Source organism: Thermothelomyces heterothallicus (genome assembly GCF_042370625.1).
Source record: "Thermothelomyces heterothallicus CBS 202.75 unplaced genomic scaffold P884_scaffold_23, whole genome shotgun sequence".
NCBI classification, from domain to species: Eukaryota; Fungi; Ascomycota; class Sordariomycetes; order Sordariales; family Chaetomiaceae; genus Thermothelomyces; species Thermothelomyces heterothallicus.
In genome coordinates this window covers 440,110-462,649 of record NW_027192584.1, presented here as the reverse complement: position 1 = coordinate 462,649, position 22,540 = coordinate 440,110, and the positions used below count along the sequence as shown (strand labels likewise).

The 22,540-nt window shown below is 44.3% G+C and overlaps 6 protein-coding genes across 6 annotated transcripts; 3 read left to right on the top strand and 3 right to left on the bottom strand.

The window, feature by feature from the left end:
* Positions 1 to 85: 85 nt before the first annotated feature.
* P884DRAFT_262973 (oxidoreductase-like protein) lies at positions 86 to 1,543 on the top strand. Its single transcript, XM_069441714.1, has one exon. It carries the CDS (start codon positions 282 to 284, stop codon positions 1,419 to 1,421), a length of 1,140 nt encoding a protein of 379 aa, XP_069295259.1. The 5' UTR covers positions 86 to 281; the 3' UTR covers positions 1,422 to 1,543.
* A 387-nt stretch (positions 1,544 to 1,930) lies between these two features.
* On the bottom strand, positions 1,931 to 2,713 carry P884DRAFT_207292 (phosphoribosyltransferase-like protein; the record flags this gene model as incomplete). Its single annotated transcript, XM_069438778.1, has 3 exons — positions 1,931 to 2,098; positions 2,172 to 2,597; positions 2,681 to 2,713. The coding sequence occupies 3 exons, from the start codon at positions 2,711 to 2,713 to the stop codon at positions 1,931 to 1,933; spliced, it is 627 nt and encodes a 208-aa protein (XP_069295258.1).
* Positions 2,714 to 5,136: 2,423 nt separating this feature from the next.
* P884DRAFT_207376 (uncharacterized protein) lies at positions 5,137 to 5,813 on the top strand (the record flags this gene model as incomplete). Its single annotated transcript, XM_069438786.1, has 2 exons — positions 5,137 to 5,331; positions 5,424 to 5,813. Coding segments are annotated over 2 exons (585 nt in total), but the record flags the coding sequence as incomplete, so codon positions are not given.
* Positions 5,814 to 6,301: 488 nt separating this feature from the next.
* Positions 6,302 to 7,792, top strand: P884DRAFT_262969 (uncharacterized protein). Its single transcript, XM_069441713.1, has one exon. It carries the CDS (start codon positions 6,531 to 6,533, stop codon positions 7,692 to 7,694), a length of 1,164 nt encoding a protein of 387 aa, XP_069295256.1. The 5' UTR covers positions 6,302 to 6,530; the 3' UTR covers positions 7,695 to 7,792.
* On the bottom strand, positions 7,793 to 9,048 carry P884DRAFT_248681 (2',3'-cyclic-nucleotide 3'-phosphodiesterase; the record flags this gene model as incomplete). The annotated part of the gene is made up of 4 exons (XM_069440560.1): positions 7,793 to 8,047; positions 8,103 to 8,150; positions 8,346 to 8,781; positions 9,009 to 9,048. The coding sequence occupies 4 exons, from the start codon at positions 9,046 to 9,048 to the stop codon at positions 7,843 to 7,845; spliced, it is 729 nt and encodes a 242-aa protein (XP_069295255.1). The 3' UTR covers positions 7,793 to 7,842.
* Positions 9,049 to 21,907: 12,859 nt separating this feature from the next.
* Positions 21,908 to 22,195, bottom strand: P884DRAFT_207454 (uncharacterized protein; the record flags this gene model as incomplete). The annotated part of the gene is made up of 2 exons (XM_069438792.1): positions 21,908 to 22,027; positions 22,079 to 22,195. Coding segments are annotated over 2 exons (237 nt in total), but the record flags the coding sequence as incomplete, so codon positions are not given.
* Between the last annotated feature and the right edge of the window lie 345 nt (positions 22,196 to 22,540).

Sequence of the window (22,540 nt, the reverse complement as noted above, 5' to 3'; positions counted from 1 at the left end):
ATGGCACTGTCAATAGGCCAGTGATGACGTTAGCAAAATCATCCTTGGATTTCCGCTTTCCCACACTTCAAGCCGGACCCCTGTCCCGGTTCAAAAAAATCATCGTTCAATTCTGCCTCGTTCTTCGTCTGATAGCTGCTTCGTGCACCCGAGCAGGCAAGAACCCCTTCCTTCAACCCGAGGCTCGTGCCCGCTTCATGCTCCTCCGGCGGTAGTGCGTCATCCGCAGCTGCCATCTGCTGCGCCATCGAATACAAAGTAATCAACACACAGAAGCAACCATGCGCAGAACGCTGCTCAACACCCGGCCGTCGCGCGCCGTCATCCGCGCCCTAGGCGGCCAACAGCCGCGGCGCACCTTTGCCGCGCCGTCGCCCGTCGTACGGTCTAAGGAGCAGGCACACCCGGTCGGACCTTTTTACGAGGCCATCCTGCGCACCCCGGTGCTGCAGCCAAAGGAGAAGCCGGAGAACCCGCCGGTGACATCAAAGTCAGCGCCCGTCCAGACGCCCAAGCCCACGCCCGAGCACCAGCAGTCGAAGCCGGTGGCTGAGGAGAAGAAGGCGGCCGAGGAACAACCAGCAGCATCAGAGGACAAGAAACCCGCGCGGCGCACCCGCAAACCGAAGCAGGAGACAAGCACCCCCAACTCCAAGGCCAAGTCGGTCCCCTCCTCTACCACCTCCTCTACCTCTTCCTCATCCTCTTCACCTTCTTACTCCTCCTCCACTTCCTCTTCTTCTTCTGTCGACTTCACCCCTGCCTCTTCTTCCCCAACACCCGGCCCAACCCTCCTCCCACAATCACCACAATCATCACAATCATCACAATCATCATCACCACCATCACAGCCAGGAGAAGAGTCATCAGGACAAGAACCGCCGTCTAACGACGTACAGACCCGCGCCAGCGTCGTCTTCACCTCCAGCCTAGCCGGCCCCGCCGAGCGGCGGGAGCGGCTGGCGCGGATCCGCACCGAGAGCCGCCTCGTCGCTGGCGTACTGGTCCCGCCCCGGCCCGAGGAGCCTGACAACTGCTGCATGAGCGGGTGCGTCAACTGCGTCTGGGACCGCTACCGCGACGAGATGGAGGAGTGGGCTGCCCGCCGCACCGAGGAGAGCATGGAGCGCACGGCCGACTCCGCTGGCGGGATGGATTTGGGTGTGCACGACGAGGCGGCGGACCGCTGGGCGGCCAGCATGGACGACGACGGGGGTGGCTCAGTGGGCAACTGGGAGACCGGAACAGCCGTCGGCCGGACGGATGACAAGGGAAAGGGCGGGAAGCTTGCAAAGGATTTCTGGGACGAGGAACTGTACAAGAACGTGCCGGTCGGGATCAGGGAGTTTATGAAGCAGGAGAAGCGGCTGAAGGAGAAGCACCGGCGAGAGGGAACGCTAGATGGGAAGGGTTTGCACTGATGCTGCCAGTGTATCAATACATCCGGCTTTTCGCGTGTTTGATAGACTTCGGGGGCCTGGCGAGTTTAGAGAGGTAATAATAGACCGTCGTCACTCGAGTGTGCGGTGTCACCGATGGGAGGTGGTCAAATACGGTATCAATTCACGCGCTCTTCCAAACGCCTCCCTCCCTTCTGAACATGCCCCTCTTTGTCTATCCCGGATCAAAGCTCTCTTCTGCGACTGCCAAAGTGCTGTAGCCATCCCAACCCCGCCGTCTCCCAACTCCAACGCGATGCTAGCTGCTGCCCCCGGCCCACCTCTAAATGCCCGGCTTTGCCTCCCGAGGTTGGTGGCATGAAGGCCAAAAAAACCAACCTGGGTTACTCGTTTCCACGCGGCGAGTTCTGGTGAGGTCAACCCGCCTTTCATTACTGCCCTGTACTCACAACGTACGGTGGGCTGTGCCGGGTTGCTCCCATATTTTTTTCTGTCTCGTTTTATTCTCTCTCTTTTACTTCTTCTCGCCATCACAAGCCTTTCTTGACCTTGGCCTCGGCCGCGTTGCGGTCGTGCTCGTCAATGTCGGTGGCCTCCCACGGGTAGCAGATCCACTCGTCGCCCACTGTCCGGGCAGCAAGGTACCGGCCGTTCATGATGTCGTCGGGGAGAGTGCCCTTCTTTTGCTTGTCCTTGTTCTGTTGGTCCTCCATCAGTATTTGCAGTTCAAGAAGAGACAAGGGAGGAAGAGCAAGTCGGGGAATAACGCACATGCAGGACGAAAATGGCAAACTCGGTGTTGAGGTCGCTGCCCAGCTTGGCGCGCGCCTGCTCCACGTCCTTCTGCAGCTCCTTGACGGCGTACTCGAGCGTGGTGCGGGTGTCGTCGACCTCGTCGACGATGAGCACGCGCTTGCCGACCAGGTTGGCCATCTCGCCCAGGGCCGTCAGGTCGAGCCACTGGGTGCGCGTGACCTTGGTACCGGCGGCCTCGACGGCCTGGTCGGCTGCGTCGGGCAGCTGCTCGTACAGCGAGAGGCCGATGGCCTGGATCGGGATGTTGGGGCTACCGGGCTGCTTGAGGAACGAGCGAAGGATGCGTGCGGGCACGTAGCCGCCGCCGCCGATGGCGATCATCAGCTGCGGCTTGAACTCGGCCAGGATCCGCGGGGCCGCCTCCTGGCACAGCTTGTGCACCTGTCGCCGCGCCGGGCGGGTTAGTCCCCCATGCTGTTGTTGTTGTTCGGTCGCCGACATGGGCAATTTGGCAGACGGCTTACATCGTTGTAAGTGATGTACAGTTTCTCGACCATTTTGGCGCTTGGCGGGGCGATTCTTGTAACAAGGCGACAAACAACTCAGGGTGGTCTTAGCGGGTGAGACTCCGTATAGCGGGGTGTCTGCCGTGTGACAGGCGAGTTTCGTAAGTATGCAGCTGGGTGGGTAAAACGATGGTGGAAGCGGCACAACTCACCACAGAGTACCGGCTGGAAAAATATATTCGTGTGAGAGAACAAAATAACAAAACATGGAGTTTGTGAACGATATGTGCTTCTCGGGCAAGAAAAAAAAAAAAAAAGCTCCCTCCCCCCGCCATCCACAACAACCCCACTATGCATGGATTAGGCCGGGCGCTCGGGTTCGGCGTGGGGAGTGGAAGAGAAGAAGAGAGCAGGAACCCCGCCCAGCCAGTCGCCTCGCACCTCGCGCGTTGGCCCGCGCTCTGTATGTTAAAGTGTGCCGGGCCCGCTTTGGGGCTCCCGGCGCAAGGGGCGCTAACGGTTCGTGGAAGGTGTCGTTTGATCTGCGGCCTGGCAACGACGGCGACCGCCGAGACCTCGAGGTTTCTTCTGGTCGCACATGGTCAGCAAAATGCAAAAAATAAATAAATAAATAAATAAATAAATGCATTTCACTCAACTTCAATCCTCGTGACAGTCTTCCCTGATTCCCGGAGATGGGAGGATCGAATCACCAGCCGCAAGCAGCAGCACCAGCATTTTACAAGATTTGAGAAGCCAGTCAAACAAATGAAGTCAATCGACAAACCAAGGATGCCTTGTGCATGTTCAGCGCATGCAAGATGTTCATGAGTCCCTATCGAGGTTTTTCCTATCTTGAACCTACAGCGGCCGAAACGGGACTGGTTCCATTAGAAATGGCACGGGAGGAACTCGAGTGGCATTCGCCGGGTAGAATTCACCCTTTAAACACTGAGCTGGCAAGCCGGTATACCTTATTATAAACCGCTCCCTTGGATGCGCAAAAAAAAAAGAAAGAAATAAAGAAGAAGAAGAAGAAGAAGAAGAATCTACCTCCTAAACTTGAGTGCGGCACCCACGGACAGTGCCTACCAATAGATAGATAGCAAGGGTAATTAATGTAAGGTGGCCCTGGTAAACCAGTCTAAGCAACTTCGACCACCCGCCCACACGTGCGCCAGTCAACATCTACCTTCTACGTACTACTGACTTTCGTGTGCCCGAAACCTGGCTCTCGAGGAGGTACAGGTAGTCATCATCTTCAGGAGGACGACGTCTGATGAAGTGTGAAATAGTAAGGCTACTGAGGGGGAATAAGCGGTGTCTAGAGAGCGCGCGTATGTAAGGGTTTCCCTAAATTTGATGCTTTTCTTGCAGGTTTTCAGCCGCCCTGGAACCAACAAGTGAGGGGGTTATGTTAATAATATGAGGTTCCGTGCCTGGTTAGGATGTGAAGAATAGGCATTTACCTACCTAGTTAAGCGGCTGGGAAATGGAAGCCATAAGGCAGGTATTATAGCGGCACTCCAATGCTTCCAAGTAGCGCAGAGGCCTTGGAACATTCAATCAATGGCACTTCTCGCCCACCGCTCGGCCGAAGGCCGCCTGCTCGCTCACCGCACGACGAAACATAAACCAAGCGTCAGCGTGCGTCCCCTAAATGCGTCTATTGACAGATATGTGTACATGACGTTCCCATCAGTGCTATATGTAATCATCTCAACATACAGCTGGTTTCGTGGTTAACCTAGATGTTATCATATTGCATCCCGGCTGCAGCCAGGCGGTTCATGTCACGCCAATTCGTCCATACCAAAGAGGAAGATGAAGATGGCTATGGGCCTACTGAGGCGTTCCAGGGAGGCGATACGCTGTAATCCATCCCAATTCAGGTGCCGGAAGTCCACAGACTTTACCCCATCGCTTGTCCGACGCTGCAGCTGTGACTCCGATGCCGTGCGCCGAAGCTGCATGAGGACATGCGGGACGGCCCCGAGGTGCCTATGTACAGATGGGCAATCAGAACCCGTGCCCCGCTGCGTGGAACATTGTTCCTCTTGTCATCTCTCTCTCTGTGTTTTCATTTCTGTGAACAGCGACGAACACACCTGGCTTTCGCTCGCAAGATGGACGACAACACAAGGATGACACTGGCCATGTTGGGTAAGTGACCTGTTGCCGTCTCCCGCTAAACGTTCTTTTGCCTCTTATTTCCTCCCGTTCTTCTCTGACCTGATAAGCTGACTGACGACGCAGCATTGGCGAGAGTGGCACAGGCGCAGCAATTCTGGGGATTCTACAGCGGCGGCAGCGGCAGCCCCTCCAGCAGCAACGGCGGGTCCGGGTCCACGTCTGGATCCGGTTCCGGTTCCGCCCCGGCGTCTGGGCCTGGGTCTGGGGGCGACTTCGGTTCAGGTTTTGGCAGCTTTAGAGGCACCTTTGACCCGGAACGGGCCACACGACTCCGAGCAATCCACGGCATCCTCGGCGCCGCCGCCATGGTCGCCTTGTTCCCCAGCGGAGCCATTCTCCTGCGCATCCTCCCCTCTCGAATCGGGCTCTGGGTGCATGCCCTGATGCAGGTCTTGGCCGTCTGTGTGCTGGTCGCGGCGGTTGGGCTGGGCATCCATCTGGTGCAAGATCTGCAGAATGGAACCGGCATGAATCTGGTGAGATTGTCCTTGTCGTCTTGCTTGACCAAGTACGATTCGACCAAGAGAGCCCGAGATGATTGCTGACGGGGGCTTCTGTGCGCACCCAGATGAGTGATTCCGACATCAATAGCCACTTCATCATCGGCCTTGTTGTCATGGCCTGCCTCATCCTCCAACCCGTTTTCGGGATCATCCACCACGAAAAGTTCAAGCGCCTGCGGCGGCGCACGATAGCGTCGTATGTGCATCTTATCAACGGACGTATCTGCATGACGCTCGGGATCGTGAACGGGGGGCTTGGTCTGTGGCTCGCGGGGGCGTCAGACAAGCTCAAGATCGCCTACATCGCGACGGCTGCTGCGTTGTGGACGTTGTGGCTTCTGACTGCGATCTGGGGAGAGTGGCGGATCTGGAAAATGACTCCCCGACCCTGGAGGCGGAGGAAGCTGAGGTCGCCGACAAGCTGGACTCATCAGTTGGGCGAAACATCGTTTTGATCATATCGCTGTGTCTGTGGGTTGCGTGTCATGGGCCTCAATCTGGACCTTGGGCAAATTGCATTGCTGGTTGTCATTATATTTTGAGGAATGAGAGATAAGAAAAGATGAAAGGAAAAATCAGACAAAGAAGATGAGGACGAACAAGCATTAGAAGGTAAGCTGAAACGAGAACAAGACAGTGTCAAACGGGGCAGATTCACGTGGCAGGAGCATGTCAGGATATTAATTAGGTTTGGAATTAGGGTTCGGTTGCTGCCGGCGTTGTTGCACCATAACAAGACTGTGACGACCTCTTGTCATTCAAATGGGTTATTAATTCGGTTTGTCCAGAGTTTTGGTTAGTAAAAGGAGAGAGAACTCCGTGAGAAACTAGCTTTTTCACAGTCCAGTTTGGTGACTCTATACACTTGAGCTACAGTGCCATCTAATGTGAGTAGATACTGTATGGGCCTTTGGAATTTTGCTCACACTAATAATGATTACAGATTACTTGCAGCACTTCCGTTTGAGACTTAGACTATTAGCCGCCCCTCTTCCACCAACTACGTTCTTGAATTCACCGAAAGCACACATGACGGCGGTCATGCTGTAATAGATGGCCGCTGTTCCGCTCTTTCGCAACTGACATCAGGCCCTGTAACTCTCTGTTGGCTTGCATGTGGGTTTAATTAAGTCGAGGGAGCGGTGCGATCTGCTCTCGCTGCCGCCGGCGATATGACCTCGAACGAGGATATCCCGAGCGCTCCGTCAGCGGCTGTCAGCGGTGGCGCTTGCGGGAAATCCCCAAATCTTGCCGCCGAGCTGCTGACCCTCATCATCACTACGTCGCCAACCCCGTCGGCCCCGTCGACTGAGCTGCTGTCACAAATTCTGGGCTCGTTCCGTGAGCACTGCCCCGAGTTGACCGACTGCCGAGTCGTTGTGGTTCTCGACACATATGACCACATAAGCTCGGCCGCGCGACTGAAGAAGGGCCACGTGACGGCTGAAGGCGCCAGGAAGTATATCGAATACAAGCAGAACGCCAAGCGCCTCATACTCCAGGAATATGGACGGCGCGAACGGAGCTACCACGAGCAGGACTTGATCGAAGAGCAAGGTGCAGCCGAGTTTGGCTCCACCGCATATGCGCAGCAGACGAACGCGGTGCCACTAGCGATCACCAAGACTGACGACGGCCGGGTCACGTTCATTGAGCCCCTCCAGCGCTTGGGTTTCGGCCTTGCCGTTCGTTCGGCCCTGAGGCTGACCGAGACGCCCTATGTGTGGATTCAGCAGCACGACTGGGCGCTCGTGGCGGACATCCCCCTCCGTCCGCTCCTCGCCGTCATGCGAGAGCACTCGCAACCCAGCTATGGCGACCTCGACGATCTCGAGGCCGTCAAGGTGCCCATCAAATATGTCTGCTTTCCTTCGGTTCGCATGGTCGAGTACGCCAGGTCCGACCATGTCATGCAGTTTCCGGCTCTGCGCGCACTCACCAATCTGCACAAGCAGAACTTTACAGTCAGGTCTGAAGACGGAAAGCCCACCAAGATTCCGCTCACGCCGCTTTTCTTCTGGCACGACAAGCCCCATGTGGCCGAGACGGAGCACTATCTGGCCCGGGTGTTCCCGAACCGGGCGTCATTGCCCCGGGGTGCTTTCATTGAGGACACCATCGGCCACCGTGCTAGGACGGAGATGAAGGACGGCCAGTGGAGGAAATGGGCCTGTTGGTTATACTACCCTGACGAAGGGAAGCAACTCTGCATGAGGCACCTCAAAGGGAGGACGTGGCGGGGTACGGAGGGCGAGCTGGCACAGAAGTTGGAATACATGCGTCTGAATCGGGGTAATCATCATGATCTGAAGACCGCTCAGCTGGCTGCAGAGTGAGTCGTCTCGGACGTACGTTGTTTTCATTTTACACCCTCCGAATGGAAGAGCTGCCAAAGGCCACACCCGTTGCGAGCGGTCAAGCATAGGGACGAGGACCGGGACTGGTGACGTTCAAATTGAATCTGACCGCTCCTAAATATTTTTCTCAAATCTTCCTTGTCGCTATGGGCTTCCCCCACTCTGAAACGGGTTTGTCAGTCGGGACCAGCCAGATCACGCCGCCGTCCCAACCGTCAAGACCGCCACCCTCTTTCGCGCCGTTCTCAGTTTCGTCAGACAGCTTGATTCCTGCCTGCAGCACCACCCTGGTGATTTCTCGCAGCGCGCCATCTAGGATCGGCTCGTTACCGCTACGCACTCCATTTAGTTTGGTGTATGCCCGAGAGGTCGAGGATGCAGACTCACTAGATCAGACTGAGATGTGGCCCAAACTCTTCCCTCCACCAGCTCAGCCTATAATTAGACAGCATAGCGTCAGCCACTTCTTTGGTTACCCCATGCTATTAATGAGCCGGTGGCTTCGGACCCGCGATGCCGACGCGGATCCGAACTCCGTTCGGCACTTCAATAGCAACAAATCGAGAACGGCGAAGGAATAAGAGAAGGAGACGGAGAGGGGAAGGGCGAGTTTGAACAGGCAGTACTTACCACTTTTCTGTCTCCCCGCCGAATTTGACGTTTCCCTCTGCGTCCACCTCCACCCCTTCCCCTAGTACTGCGGCCGCTCTGGCGACTCCGGCGATCTCCTTCACCCCATCAAACGCGACCCTGATGAAACAGCGGCGGTAGAACACGTCTTGGCTAACAACCCTTTCGAACCGGACCTTGGCCCGGCTACTATTACCTCCACTGTTTCCTTCTTCTTTTTTATCATCATTCCCTCCTCTTCCCTTCTTCGGAAAGGAGATGCGGTCGAGCCAGCCCTGGGGGTCGTCGCCGTAGGCGTCCGGGGAGATACCGCTCGTGAGCGTGACGTGGGCGGGGAAGAAGTGCGGGACGATGCGGGGCGAGGAGGCGGCCTCGCGGGGGAAGGCGGACGGGAGGGTGCTGGTGATGAGGGTGCGCAGGACCGGATTAAGGGGGTCTGAGCAGTTTGGGGGGAAGAGGGATAGAGAGAATATTAGCTAGTCGTGTGGTACAATTACCTAGAACAATAAAAAGTGAAAGAGTGAAACATATGTAACATCGCGGATCGGTGAGGGAAGTTGGTTCACAGAGTGGAGAGGGGGGAATGCTAGACAGACAGATAGAAACTGGCCAAAGAGGGGGTGCGGCAAGTGATGTTGCGGTATTTGAACTCATTTGACTTACGATTCTCCGGAGGCAGAAGCCAGAGGGATGAGCCAGGCATCCTGTCAGAGGGTCTTTGTCAAACCAGATGGGTTTGGTGTTGTCTTGTTAGCTCTCGAGTAAATCTCGACTCTGCCTAATTCTCCAGGGTTTACCGAAAAGGTGGGGTTGGAATCGTGAAGCGCGCGGAGGAATGCATCCCGAAAGTCGTGGTCTCTTCTGAGGGGCCCATCAACGTCATACTCAGCCATCGGGCCGCTCCGGCGGGCTCATTGTGGGATGTGGACTCTTCACTAGTGTATCGCACACCTGAGAGTATGGCATCGTCTCTTCCAACCCGTCAGGTTCAGCTCTTCAGTAAGGCCGCGTCCCTAGGATTTCCAGGCTCATTGTTCCAGAAATACACTGTGCAAGACGGGTAAACGATGTAATGCAATTGATTTGCGAGGCAGGCTAGGCGCTTAGCTTCTGGACAGCTACTATAAACACACTACTTCTTAGATATTATCAAAGGCAGTTGAGGCAAGCTAAAGCAGTAGCGCATATCACAACGCCGTACGAGGCCTAACGATTATACTATAAAAAAACCTCTATATTTTCTCTATCTATATATACATTGATTATAAAAATAGCCTAATGATATCATTAAGCTAGTATATATATATATTAGTCTAGTTCTTATTACTTATATAGACTTTGTTAACTACTATATAATTAGTTAATACCTAGTGGTTAGCACTAACTAATTAGTTTAGAACTACTACCTATCTTATAATAGGTAAGGCCAAAACCCCTAGATACCTAGATATAGCTAGATAGGTATATATCTAACTATTTAAGATTAGAATGACCTAGGTTAGCTGGTACTTGAAGTCTTTAAAGGATACTAGGCTTCTAGCTACTAGTAATAATATAGTTAGAAGACCTCTATTACCTCGAAATGATAAAGATTTAACCTTTAAAGGATATATATACTAGCTTGTCAAATCTACTTCTCTTATTACTAAGGATATTTTTAAAGATATTACTAACTGTTTATAAATATATTATAATCTTCTTTATCTTCCTATTAATAAGTATTAATATTTATATAAGAAGTAGGATTTTCTATACTTTTAGCTAATATTATTTAAATTAGTTAAAGTAAACTAACTCTTAGCTAAATAGTAGATAGAAGATCTAGAGGTATTCTTAAATAAATTTAAAGATACCATTAAAATATATAAGATTATTATATCTAGCTATTAGAATATAGATAAGATTAGATATATGGTTATAATATTAACTAGGTAGTTTAAGATTATAATAGTTAAAATAGATAAGAAGAAGGAGGTTAGTTTTCTCCTTTAAATACTAATATAGAATACTTATTATAATAATTTCTTAGCTAGAGATTATAGATATTTATAATTAAGAGTTAATAAGCCTAATTAATATTAGAAATATACTTAGTAATACTATCCTAGGATTTTATATACTTAAATAATAACTATTAATAGACTAGGACATTAAAAGGTTTAATAATAAGATATAATTTTATAAGTTAGATATAATATTTAATAACCCTAAGATAATAATAGATTAGATATAATATTTTAATAAATACCTCTTTATTATCTATATTAAGTTCTAAAAATATTATATAAGCTATAAAGAATATTTTAATTATAACTATTATAACTATAGTTCTACTCTTAATATATACTTTACTAACCTAGATAGTATTACTCCTAAAGATATAATCTATATATCTATATTATTAGAAAAATATAGATATTAATTTCTTAAATTAGATAACTTTATAAGATATTATAACCTTAAACTTCATAAATATTACCTCTTATTTAATATTCTTATTATCTTACTTATTTCCTATTTAGTATATCTTATCTAGCTAATCGATTTAAGAATCTTTTACTACCTTAAAGAAGTATATAAATAATATCTCTTAGATATAATTTAATATAGTAATCTTATATTTAACTAGATACCAGGCTTACCACAAGGACCTAAGGCCCTAGCCTACTATAGGCCCACAAGGTCTATACCAAGTATATCTATAGCGCCCTAGCTTATAGGGCCTTGAACTTCTATAAGCCTACTAAGCCAGGGGGTAAGCCGGAAGGCCCTGCCAGGGAACTATCAAAGGCCTAATACAAGGCCCTTCGAGTAGTTACCAGGGCCTATAAGGCTACCCCTATCCGGTACCTCGAGACAGAAGCCTAGGTACTACCCCTCGACCTCTATCTTAATAAGAGGCTAGCCGACTTCGAAGCCAAACTCGACCAGCCGCTCTTACAGACTAGGGTAGGTCTAGGGGCCTCCCGGGTCCCTATAAGGGCTCTCATCTAACAAGCCTATAATAGGCTTAGCCAGAGGTTCTAGAAGAGAAGGGCTAGGGCAAGGGGCCAAGAGCCGAAGCCTATAGCCCTAGAGGTAGCGAGGTCGACAGTCTAGTAATAGGTTTAGGAGGGCTATAGAGGGGGTTAACCCCCCCTATAGACCCTATAGAAAAGGCTATAGGCTACGGAACTAGCTATAGTAGCTAGCTAGAGTAACTATTAGAGGGCTGACTAAGCTAGTAGGAGGATATAGCGTGTGTTAGATAAGGACCCCCTATGCCTAGTTTTTATAGGGGAAGGCCTATAAAGGCACTAGGGCCTAATAAAGGCCTAGAGCTCCCTACTAGTATAGGCCTATATAGGGGCTATTAGCCTCCGTGACTTCCTTTTTAGGGTATAAGTCCTAGGGGTTAGTACCCCCTACTATGCCTATAGCTAGGGGAGGGAAACTATAGAGTACCTAGTTATATAGTGCCTAAACCTACTAAGAAGCCGAACGTAGGAATCCTAGGAAATACGGTTATAAAGAGACCTAGACCTTGTTTTATAGGGTATAGGGGCCTATAACTATTGTTTGGCAAGGAGGGTTCTATAGTAGCTAATGGACCTAGGGAGGCTCCTGGAATACTGCCTTATAAGGAGGCTAGACCGGGAGGGAAGGCCTCTTTAGGGCTATATTAGCTATTTCTCCTTTTCTTTATAGTATATTAGTATTCTAGATCGGGTGTTAAAGGAGGGATAGAGGTTTTTATCTGGCCTATTAGGTATAGTTTCCTTTATATATAACTAGGGAGGCTCTAGTATACTTATTAGTATAATGGTATAGGACTAATAATAATAATAATAATATATTTAACTAGATAGACTCTATTAAAGGATGTTAAGAAATCTAAGAGGCTAAGTTTAGATATTAAAATATTATAATAGGATTTAAAAAGATTAGTCCTTTTCTATTAAACTAATATATTATATATATAATAGATTAGATTAAGGATAAAGTATTATCTAATGTAGCTATTAGATATCTTAGAATAATTATAAATAATAAGTAAAAGGTATATATAATAAACTATATTAATTATATCTAAAGGTAATATCTTAGGCTTTTTAGTTTATTAATATAATAATATTTATAGGATATTATATTAATAATTAATAAAGGTTAGCTAATATATAAATATCTTAATAACTTTATAAAGGATAAAAGAACCTATCTAGCTATACTATTTACTAAAAAATATAAAACTAATTTATTAAGTTAATAAGAGAGTTTATAATAAATATAACTATTTAATAGATTTATTAGATTTAGGATATCTAGGCTTAGAAGAATACTAAGGCTATTTAAGATACTAGTTAAAAAGCTCTCTATATTATTATTAAAAAGTCAAGGGCCTCTCTTATATCTTCGCAAATACCCTACCAAAACATATAAAACTACCATCGCTAGAAAGCTCTCGGAAAACGCTATCTAACGGTACCACTTTCAACCACACACGAGCCATTATAGGTATATAACAGGCATCGTAGGCATAGGAATCAGACCCGACTATAATCTAACTATACCTTATATAACTATTAAAATTTTCACCATATAGACTACCTAGCGCCCCTAAACGTAACGTTAACTTAAAGCCTCCTATTAAGCCACTAAGTAAGGAGGCCTATAGCTTCGAGCTAATCAAAGGGGGGCCTATTATAGGCCCGCCTTACCCTAGATATTAAGGAGCTAAGGGGTCTTATTATATAACTAGTCGACCTTATACTAAGCCCTAAATAGGGCAAGGTATAGGACCTTACTAATAGGCTCTTATAGGGCCTTATAACTACTATTATAGGCCTAGTTCTAAACCTATAGGAACTTATAGCTAAGGAAGTTAAAAAGGGGCTTAAAGAAGCCCTTAAGGCTACCCCTTGCCCTACCTAGGTATAGGTAGCTATAAGGCTATAATAGGAGGTAATAGGCCCCTATATAACAAACCCAACTTAGACTTCTTCTAAAAGGGTTCAGACGAAGGTAAGTGACGTAGGACAAGTATATAAGTCGTCTAAGGGATTCGGTAAAGCCAAAGGGTTTACAACAACAGAGTTATCTCTTCATAGTAGTGCGATACTATTAGGAGTACTATAATTATAAGTTACTATCACTAGTAAACTCTCAGAGTCTACCAAAACGAGTGACTATCTATATATATATATAACCTTCCCGGATTACCCTAATCAGTCCTTGGTTAGTGATCCCGGTAAGCCGCTCATCGCGATTAGTGACTTTACATTAATCTTGGTGATTGTAAGCCAGCGTATGGTAGGGCTTGTAGTGCTTCCTACGTTATGATTGGTTCCTTCTATCCTTTCGGCTTGATTGGCCTATCCGTGCCGGTAGCCTAGGCGGCATCTGTATGTATATTTCTATGACACGATGCCCTCCCTCCGAGGCTTTCGACCCGAAAGCCCTCTTAGGCCGTTTCAAATAGCGCTAACACCCTCTCGCAACTTGCTCCTATGAGTTTCCCCCCCTTGCTCCCTTCTGCCGTTTACTATAGCTGACCGTATAAAGAAATGCCGTCGTGATATAACGTGTAAACGTCGTATCTTAGTCGCTACAATTAAGCGAGACGGTTCTGAAACTATACTATGTTCTAACTATTAGTATGTAACGCCTAAGAAGCGTTATATTATATTAGGAAATTCTAAGAGGTGTTTGAATTATATATGTAAGGGAAAGTCTTATAATAGGCCGAATATAGCAGATTCCTATAAGTAGCTTCTGTTTGTCCTCTTACTTCCGTTCTAACTTATTATAGTATTATATAACTAGTATAAGTAAGATAGGCTAGAGGAGGAAATTTTAGCGATAGAGGATCTACTTTAGCAAACTTTAAGCCGCCTTATATATTTATGTCATCAAAAACGAATGTTACGTAACTAGAGTAATAAGTTCGTTTGTTAAGGTATATAGGGTTTAGATAAGGAGGATAGGGTAGTAGCCCCGATATCGGAAGAATAGGATTTGACAGGTTAGGCGTAGGTGTCGGGCGCCTTCGGCGTGATTGACTAGGAAGTAGTTAGCTTGTCCCTAGGGTTGGCTCCTACTAGTACTTCCTCCTTCTTAGATGCCGGTTAGGTTCCTAAGTCGGCCCCTATAGTCGGTTAGGGTTCCTCTAGTAGAACTGTTCTAGCTTCTTAGGGTAGTTTAGGTTCTTAACCAGCTCCTATAAGTTATCTTCTATTCTAAAATCAAGCCATTTAACTAGATACTATAGTTCCCTATTAATAATATATAAATCTAGGATTTCTTCGACGTCCTATTCTTCCTCTTTATCCTTTGTTTCGATATTTATAGCGATCTTAGTGTTTTTTAATGCTAGTTTGAGAAGTGAAATATAAAAAACATCTGTCTATAGTTGTATAGATAATAGTAACGATAGTTAATAGTTAGATATTGAGATTTGTTCTTTGATAATAAAGGGTCTAACCTTCTTAAAGTCTAGCTTCGTGCTTGGTCGTTTGGTTTATAGGTTTCATACAATTAGATAGACTTTGTCTCCCCTCTCTAGGCGAGGTCCCTCGAGCCTATGTTTGTCATAGTGGTTCTTTATTCTAGTTCTAATAAACTCGAGTTCCTTTTTAAGTTTCTTATATAGTATATATATCTACTTTGCTTTGACTGCCGCTCTTGGTACTATGACCTCTGGTCCTTGCCTTAGGTCTGCTTTATATCTATAGTTTGTAAAGAATAGTATAACTTTAGTTATTTCTATCGGCATCGTATTATAGGCGAGTTATACTATTAGTAATAGTATAACCTAATCATCCTACTAGTAGTTAATATAGGAACAGAGGTATTACTTGACAACTTGGTTTAGTCGTTCCGTTTATCCGTTAGTCTATAGATAATATACTATTAATAGTTTACTATTAATATCTAATTATTATATTAACGCTTACTAGAATTTCGATATAAACTTAGTATCTCTATTAGTAATCTATTCTTACGGCTAAGCATATATTAATATAACTTACCGATAGATTACGTCTACTAGCTATTTAGCTATCTAGGACTCCTTATAGGGAAAGAAGTATACCTATTTAGTTAGGCGATCTACTATAGTAAGAATACTATTATAGATTACTCCTATAGCTATATCCTTAGATTTTAGCAATTTCGTAATAAAGTCTATCGTAACTAAACTCTATAGTTTATCAGCTATTAGCAGTAGCTAAAGTAGCCTATATAGCTTGTATCGTACTATCTTACTTCAATTACAGATATCATAGCTCTATATAACTTCCTTAACTCGTACCATTAATTATAGAAAGTCGTAATGTTTCTTAACTTATACGACAGTCTTCGTAACTCCTTTATATCCTCCGAGTTTCAACTCGTAGAGTTCTCGAATCATTCGTAGCTATTAGTCTTTATCATAGATATACGCTTTGCCTTGGTACCAGAGTTTCCTATCTTTTTCTTCTACTCCATTAGGTACCATTAGTCTAGGTACTGCTTAATACTATACCTCGTTAATCCTTTCTTCTCGAAAGATTACGTAACATTCTAGGAACGAGTCGAGTAGATCATCTTCTATAGGTGTCTACGTTTCGTAATATAGCGTTCCGTCTATTCGTTCCTTAAATAATGGTAGCATTATTTCCATTCGTCCTTCTATATAATCCGTTCGTCAGCTTAAGGCGTCCGCTTATACATTCTCTTTACCTTTCTTATAGTAGATCTTAAAGTTAAATTCTATAAGGAATTCTACCTATTATATTTGTCGTCTATTAAGCTCCTTTGTCGTTATAAAGTACTATAAATTCTTATAATCTATATATACTTATACTAGTTTAATTATACTACTAAGGTATAGTTGCTATTCCTTAAAAGCTTTGACAATCGTAAGTAGTTCCTTATCGTAAATTAGATAGTTAAGACGTAGTCCGTCGAGCTTCTTTAAAAAGAAGGCTATAGGATATAGCTTCCCTTGTTTGTCTTATTATCCTAACTATCCTCTAATAGCATAATCTAAAGCGTCCGTTTCTACCTCGAATGGCTTCTTAGGGTCTGGTAGTACTAGTACTAGATCCTTGGTAATGGCGTCACAAATCTACGTAAATGCTTACTTATATCGCTCTTCCTATTAGAACTTAGCGTTCTTCTTAGTAAGCTTATACAATAGTCGTACGATCGCTCTAAAGTTCCTAATGAACATCCGGTAGAAGTTCGCAAATCCGATAAAACTTCGTACTTCTATAACTAACGTTAATTATAGCCAATTCTTGATAGCTTTAACCTTTAAGGGTTCTATCTAAATTTATCCTAGGGATATCTTATATCCTAAAAACACCGTCTTCTTAACGTAAAATTCACTCTTTTCCTTATTAACTAATAGCTTATATACATATAATATATCTAGCACTACTCTTATATACTTCTAGTGTTCGTCTATCGTCTTAGAGAAGATAAGTATATCGTCGAGATAATATACCGTAAATTTGTCAAGAAAGGGGCGAATAGCTTAATTAATTAGGGCTTAGAACGTTGCCAGCGCATTTATAAGTCTAAATAGTATAACGAGGTACTCGTAGTAGCTATAGGGTATCCTAAAGGCCGTTTTCCACTCGTCGCCTTCTTTAATCTGTATATAATTATAGGCTAATAGCAAGTCAAGATATATAAAATATTAGGCTCCTGCTAATTAATCTCGGAGCTATAAGATTAGCGGTAACAGGTATCGATTTTTCACAGTCTATTCGTTAAGTTACCAATAGTCGACGTATAACCGTAGCTTTCCGTCTTTCTTAGGTATAAATAGGATTAGGTAGCCTACCGGCGATGTCAACAGGCGGATATATCCTCTTCAAAGGTTCTCCTCTAGATATCGCTTAAGTTCTTCGTTCTATGTCTAGCTCGTATAGTAAATCTTGAAGAACTTTAGTCGTACTCCTTCCTTAAGCTTAATCTTGTAATCCTATAGGCTATGTTCTGGTAGTCCTTCTAGGTATTTTGGTTCGAATGCTAGGTATCCTTCGTATTCCTTTGGTACTTCCCTAGTCTTGTCTTATTTCTTGGTTTTCTAATAGTATACGAATTTAGTTCCGTCTATAGCAATACTAGCGATTTCTCCTATCTCAATCTACTATTCTAGTTATAATATTCTATATATATTAACGGAGAGAATAGCTATTAGCGGTTTAGCTCATTTCTCCTATCGTAGTATCGATGTCGTTATACCGCTTCTTCTAGAGTCTGTAGTGGTCTGCCTACTACTGCCTATCTCTTACGGTAGATCTATAGGACATGCCTTCCCTTGAGCATCGTCTATTCGCGATCCTTATACGCTCCCTATCTCGCTAATCGAATATAACTCCGTTTGGGGTCGTAAGTAGCTACCATTCTTCTAGCTAATGTCTAGGTCGTAGTCTTCATATTATAGTAGTCCTAGTATCATGTCTTTGTTGTCGCCTATGTCTATAATGCTAAATATAACTATTATAGTCTTCCCTACTATAGTAATATCGATCGGTTCGGTCTCTCTATATACCTATTATATTAGGAATAGCCCTTTAACTATACTATACTTTTGCTTTATTCTCTAGGGTATCTATAGCTGATTTACAAGTATTGGCAAAATCAGGTTCATCTCTGCTCTATTGTCTACTAGTACAAGCATTTCGTACTGCTTCCATTATACCATTATCTATAGTCGCTTGTCTTGCCGTCGTCATCTAAAGATTACGGCGATTTCCTATGTTTCTGCTAGGAGGTCTCGATATAGTAGTCTCTTACGCTAGTTCTTCCTATATTACACTACTACTTGCCGCTATATAGGTATTAATAGTTTTCGGGCCCTTCGAAGGGCCCTAACCCGTTTCCTAGGTTAGTATTAACCTCTTCGATTATTCGGCTAATAGCGGCTTCGTCGATTATACTCATTTCTATAAGCTATTAGGTACTTATAACTTCCTACTATTAGGTCTATTCTGCTTTTCGTCATACGCGCCATAGCTTCATCTGAAGCTCCCAAATTCGCGATTTCTTTTCGTCCTCATGATAAAGATAATCGTTACTCTAGTATAAGTCCTATATATCTTGTCCTGTTCTGTAGTACCTAGGCCAGGCTCATCTTAGAACTACTATAATGCCTTCTAGACTTCGGGCTTCGATCTTCTAAAGTAATTTGGCCGCTCTATTTCCTACGTTATAGACCTATTCTATAAGGTATAAACTTCTGTCCCTATTTTCCTATCGGGTCGGCTAGTAATTGTTTTCGAATTTATCGTGGAAGTAGTATTGGTATTTATATATTATATACTAGAACTAGGGCACTTATATATATACCTTATATTAAGGGTATAGTTATATAGCGTTACCTAGAAGATATTAGAATTCTTTTCTAAATCCTTCCTACTATATATAGACTATAGGTACCCTAATACTAAGGTAGGAATATTTCTTCTAGTAGCTTTCCTACGTATGTTCGTCTTTTCCGCGGTTCGCGTATATAAACTAGTGCTTAGGGTTCTATATATTATAGCTAAGTTATTAATCGTTAAAGTACTCGGTATAACTATTAGGTCTATCGTACGTCATAGGCTATTCCCCTTTAATAGTTTCTACGATACATTAGAGTTCCCTTATTTTATCCCTTATCTTATTGCTCTACTAAGTAAATCGAGTTAGGCGTTTATCTCGTTCGCGTAACTCTATATTAAGCCGAAAAACTTCGTTACGGTACCATTTAATCCGTTCCTAAAGGAATAGGATATTCGGTCCGGGTCGGTCAACTCCTTAGGTGTCGGTTATCTATAATCTATCCTGCCTCTACGTAATTATAAAACCCTATTATTACCTTAAGACTAGGAGAATCGAAATCAGTAATATATACTCCCCTACTATATTCTATTTGGTAATACCTATTTCTAGGTCTATAGTAACTAGTTCGGAGTATAGCATCTATTTGTCTTTGCTATTATTATCATGTTCGAGGCTATCTATATCGCTATCCTTATCTTTGTAGCTTATAGCTACTACTTCGACGATATCCTTAATCTCGTTAATAACTATAGTTTCCCTTCCTAGGACTAGTTTCTAGTCTTTCTTCGGGCTTTGATATTCTCGCTTATAGTGTCCTTTCTTTCTATAGTTATAGTAGGTAGCGTTAGACTTATCTTTAGCCGTCTTCTTCTTATCCTACTTCTATATTACATCTATATCTATAGCTCTAGGATATATCCTATATAAGGTACTAATATATACTTGCTTTCTCTTGTTATTAGCCTTAACTATAGTTCTATTTATTTAACCTTGTTTCTACTATTCCTATATATAGAGCCAATCGTTAATTTTAATAGCCTATATAATATATTTATCTAGGGTTTTAGGCCGGTTATACTTATATAGCTTATCTTTAACCTTTTCCTTCAAGCTATTATAAAATAGTTATATTAACGCCTTATTATTAAGCTAAGACTTAAGTATGTCCTATCTAAACTATATAGCGTAGGAGGCTATTAACTTAGTCTATTAGAGATTAGTAAGCCTTTCTTACGTGTAAATCTTCTTATCTTTATTGCTAAAGACCTTCCAAAGCTCTTCTTCGAAATGGTTATAGGATCGAAAGACTACCTATGTAAACGTATCTTAGTCGTCTTTATCCTCTTTAGTAAGATAGTTATTCTATGTAGGCTCGAACTATCTAAGTGCCTTGCCCTCTAGTCTCGTAGCTATATAGAGGACTTTAGCTTTATCGTCCGGAAACTTGTTATTATTAAGCTAGAAGTAGGATCGGAGGTTGGTCAAAAACCCTACAAGGTCTTCCTTAGTTCCTCTATACTTACTAGGTGGTTCGATCTTGATACGGCTTGCTTTGGCGTTCTCAAGTGCCTTGATTTTAGCATAGGCCTCGTTAACCAGTTTCTACGAGTGCTTTTCGCTGTTCTCGAGTTCCTTGATTTAAGCTTAAGTAGCCTTGTCTCTCTGGTCTAACTCCTGGATTTGCTACTAGAGTTAACCAAGCTAGGTAAGCAGCTATTCGGCCGTAATGCTAGTAGCTATATCGATATCAAGGTCGAAGTTACCTCCGTTCTAAACTATGACAGAACAAAGGGAGTAATAGCAACGTGTAACAAACCTAGCTCAGACTTCTTCTAAAAGGGTTCAGACAAAGGTAGGTTAAGTAGGATATATAGGCAGGTCGTCTAAGGGATTCGGTAAAGCCAAAGGGTTTATAACAATAGAGTTATCTCTTTATAGTAGTATGATGCTATTAGGAGTACTATAATATAAGTTACTATCACTGGTGAACTCTAGAGCCTACTAGAACAAGTGACTAGCTATCTAATATACTTGTCTGGTTCCCTTATTCCTAAGTGTTCCCCCCTTAGATTCCGATCGTGTGATCGCTGCTGCGATCCTTCGATCATTGTTCGGGTGCTTGCCTTGATCGAAGTGTGATCACTGCGATCACTTTCTGATTGGTCCTTAGGTCTTGTGGTTCCTGATTGGTTCCGTGTGCCTTGTCGGGTCGCCTTATGCGGCCAAATCGTGACAGGTAGCAAGGTTAATAGTCTAGTAATAGGTCTAGGAAGGCTATAAAGGGGGTTAACCCCCCCTATAGACCCTATAAAGTAGACTATAGGCTATAGAACTAGCTATAGTAGCTAGTTAGAGTAACTATTAGAGGGCTAACTAAGCTAGTAGGAGGATATAGTATATATCGGACAAGGACCCCCTATATCTAGTTTTTATAGGGGAAGGCCTATAAAGGTACTAGGGCCTAATAAAGGCCTAGAGCTCCCTACTAATATAGGCCTATATAGGGGCTATTAGCCTCTGTAACTTCCTTTTTAGGGTTCAAGTCCCGGGGGTTAGTACCCCCTACTATACCTATAGCTAGGGGAGGGAGACTATAGAGCACCTAGTTATCTAGTACCCGAACCTATAGTAAGTGGTCACAAGTCCGGGACCGCCCCTACATTTCCTAGCCACCTATATTTTTACCACCAGACTTTAATATAGGATATCTTAATAACTATAAATTATATAGAAAAACTATTTACATTAGATAGTAGCCCTGGTTCTAAGCTTTAATATTTTATATACCACCCCCTGGCTTTTTTGACTACGGTCAGCCGACATAGCATTCCCTAGATTAGCCTGTCAATTAGCCCCTGCTTAATAGCCTACCACGCCTCCCGCAGGCACTTGGTAAACTCTTTAATATCTACCCTGTTCTGCCTCAAATTCCATAGATCTGGGAACATCGTATATAGCCTCCGTTTGAGAGCTGCCTATACGTGTCCAATAGGGTTTAAATCAGGGCTGTGTATAGGCCATTCAATCTAGGAAATCTTCCGCGCTAGGAGCCACTGTTCGGTCGATTCGGATGTATAGATAGGAGCGTTGTCCTGCTGAAAATGCCAGGTCTTATTATAATAAGGTAGAAGGCCCTCTTCTAGAGCCCTCTGGTACGACCAGGCTATATAGCCACGGCGTAGAGTGCTTAGATCTCTCTCTATAATGACAAGCTCACTCCGACCACCTACCTATATTACCCCCTATACTATAATAGTAATATTTGCCTATATATAGTTCTTTAAGTTAATAAATCGGCGGTCGTACTTCTTAGAAGGAAAACGGAATACCCAGGCAGTCGGATTTAAAGTGTTATTCTGATAGGAACACTTATCGGAAAAGATAGTCTAAGATCATTAGAAAGATCTAATAGAACAAGTATATTATATTTAACTTACCCGTATTAGTTTATCTGTTTTTCTAAGCCAATCGTATATAAAGTTATACCGATCTTTCGCTACCTCCTTTGACAAGGGAATCCTCCTTTTGGCACGCCATTTCTGTAGATAATAGGCTCGGAGGCATCGTCAGATAGTTGAAGGTGATACTTTCTTCCTAATCGCGTTGATCAGAGCCTTCCGTGCCATATGTCGGTTTTTCTTAACCATCAAAAGGATATACCGTTTTTCCGAACGCGAAAGAACCTCTGGACGGCCACTTCGAGGTCGGGACTCAAAAGTGTGGTAAGATTTCTATAGTTCAATTGCGTGGTGGATGGTATATCGGGATACGCCGAAGAGGGTTGCTAGGGATCGCTCGCTTTGGCTAGTCGTTGTAAGACTGCAAATAACCATTCGAATATATGGGCTTAATTCCTGGTTTGGCTGGTGGTTTGCTATCAATTTGCGTATAAAATCGTG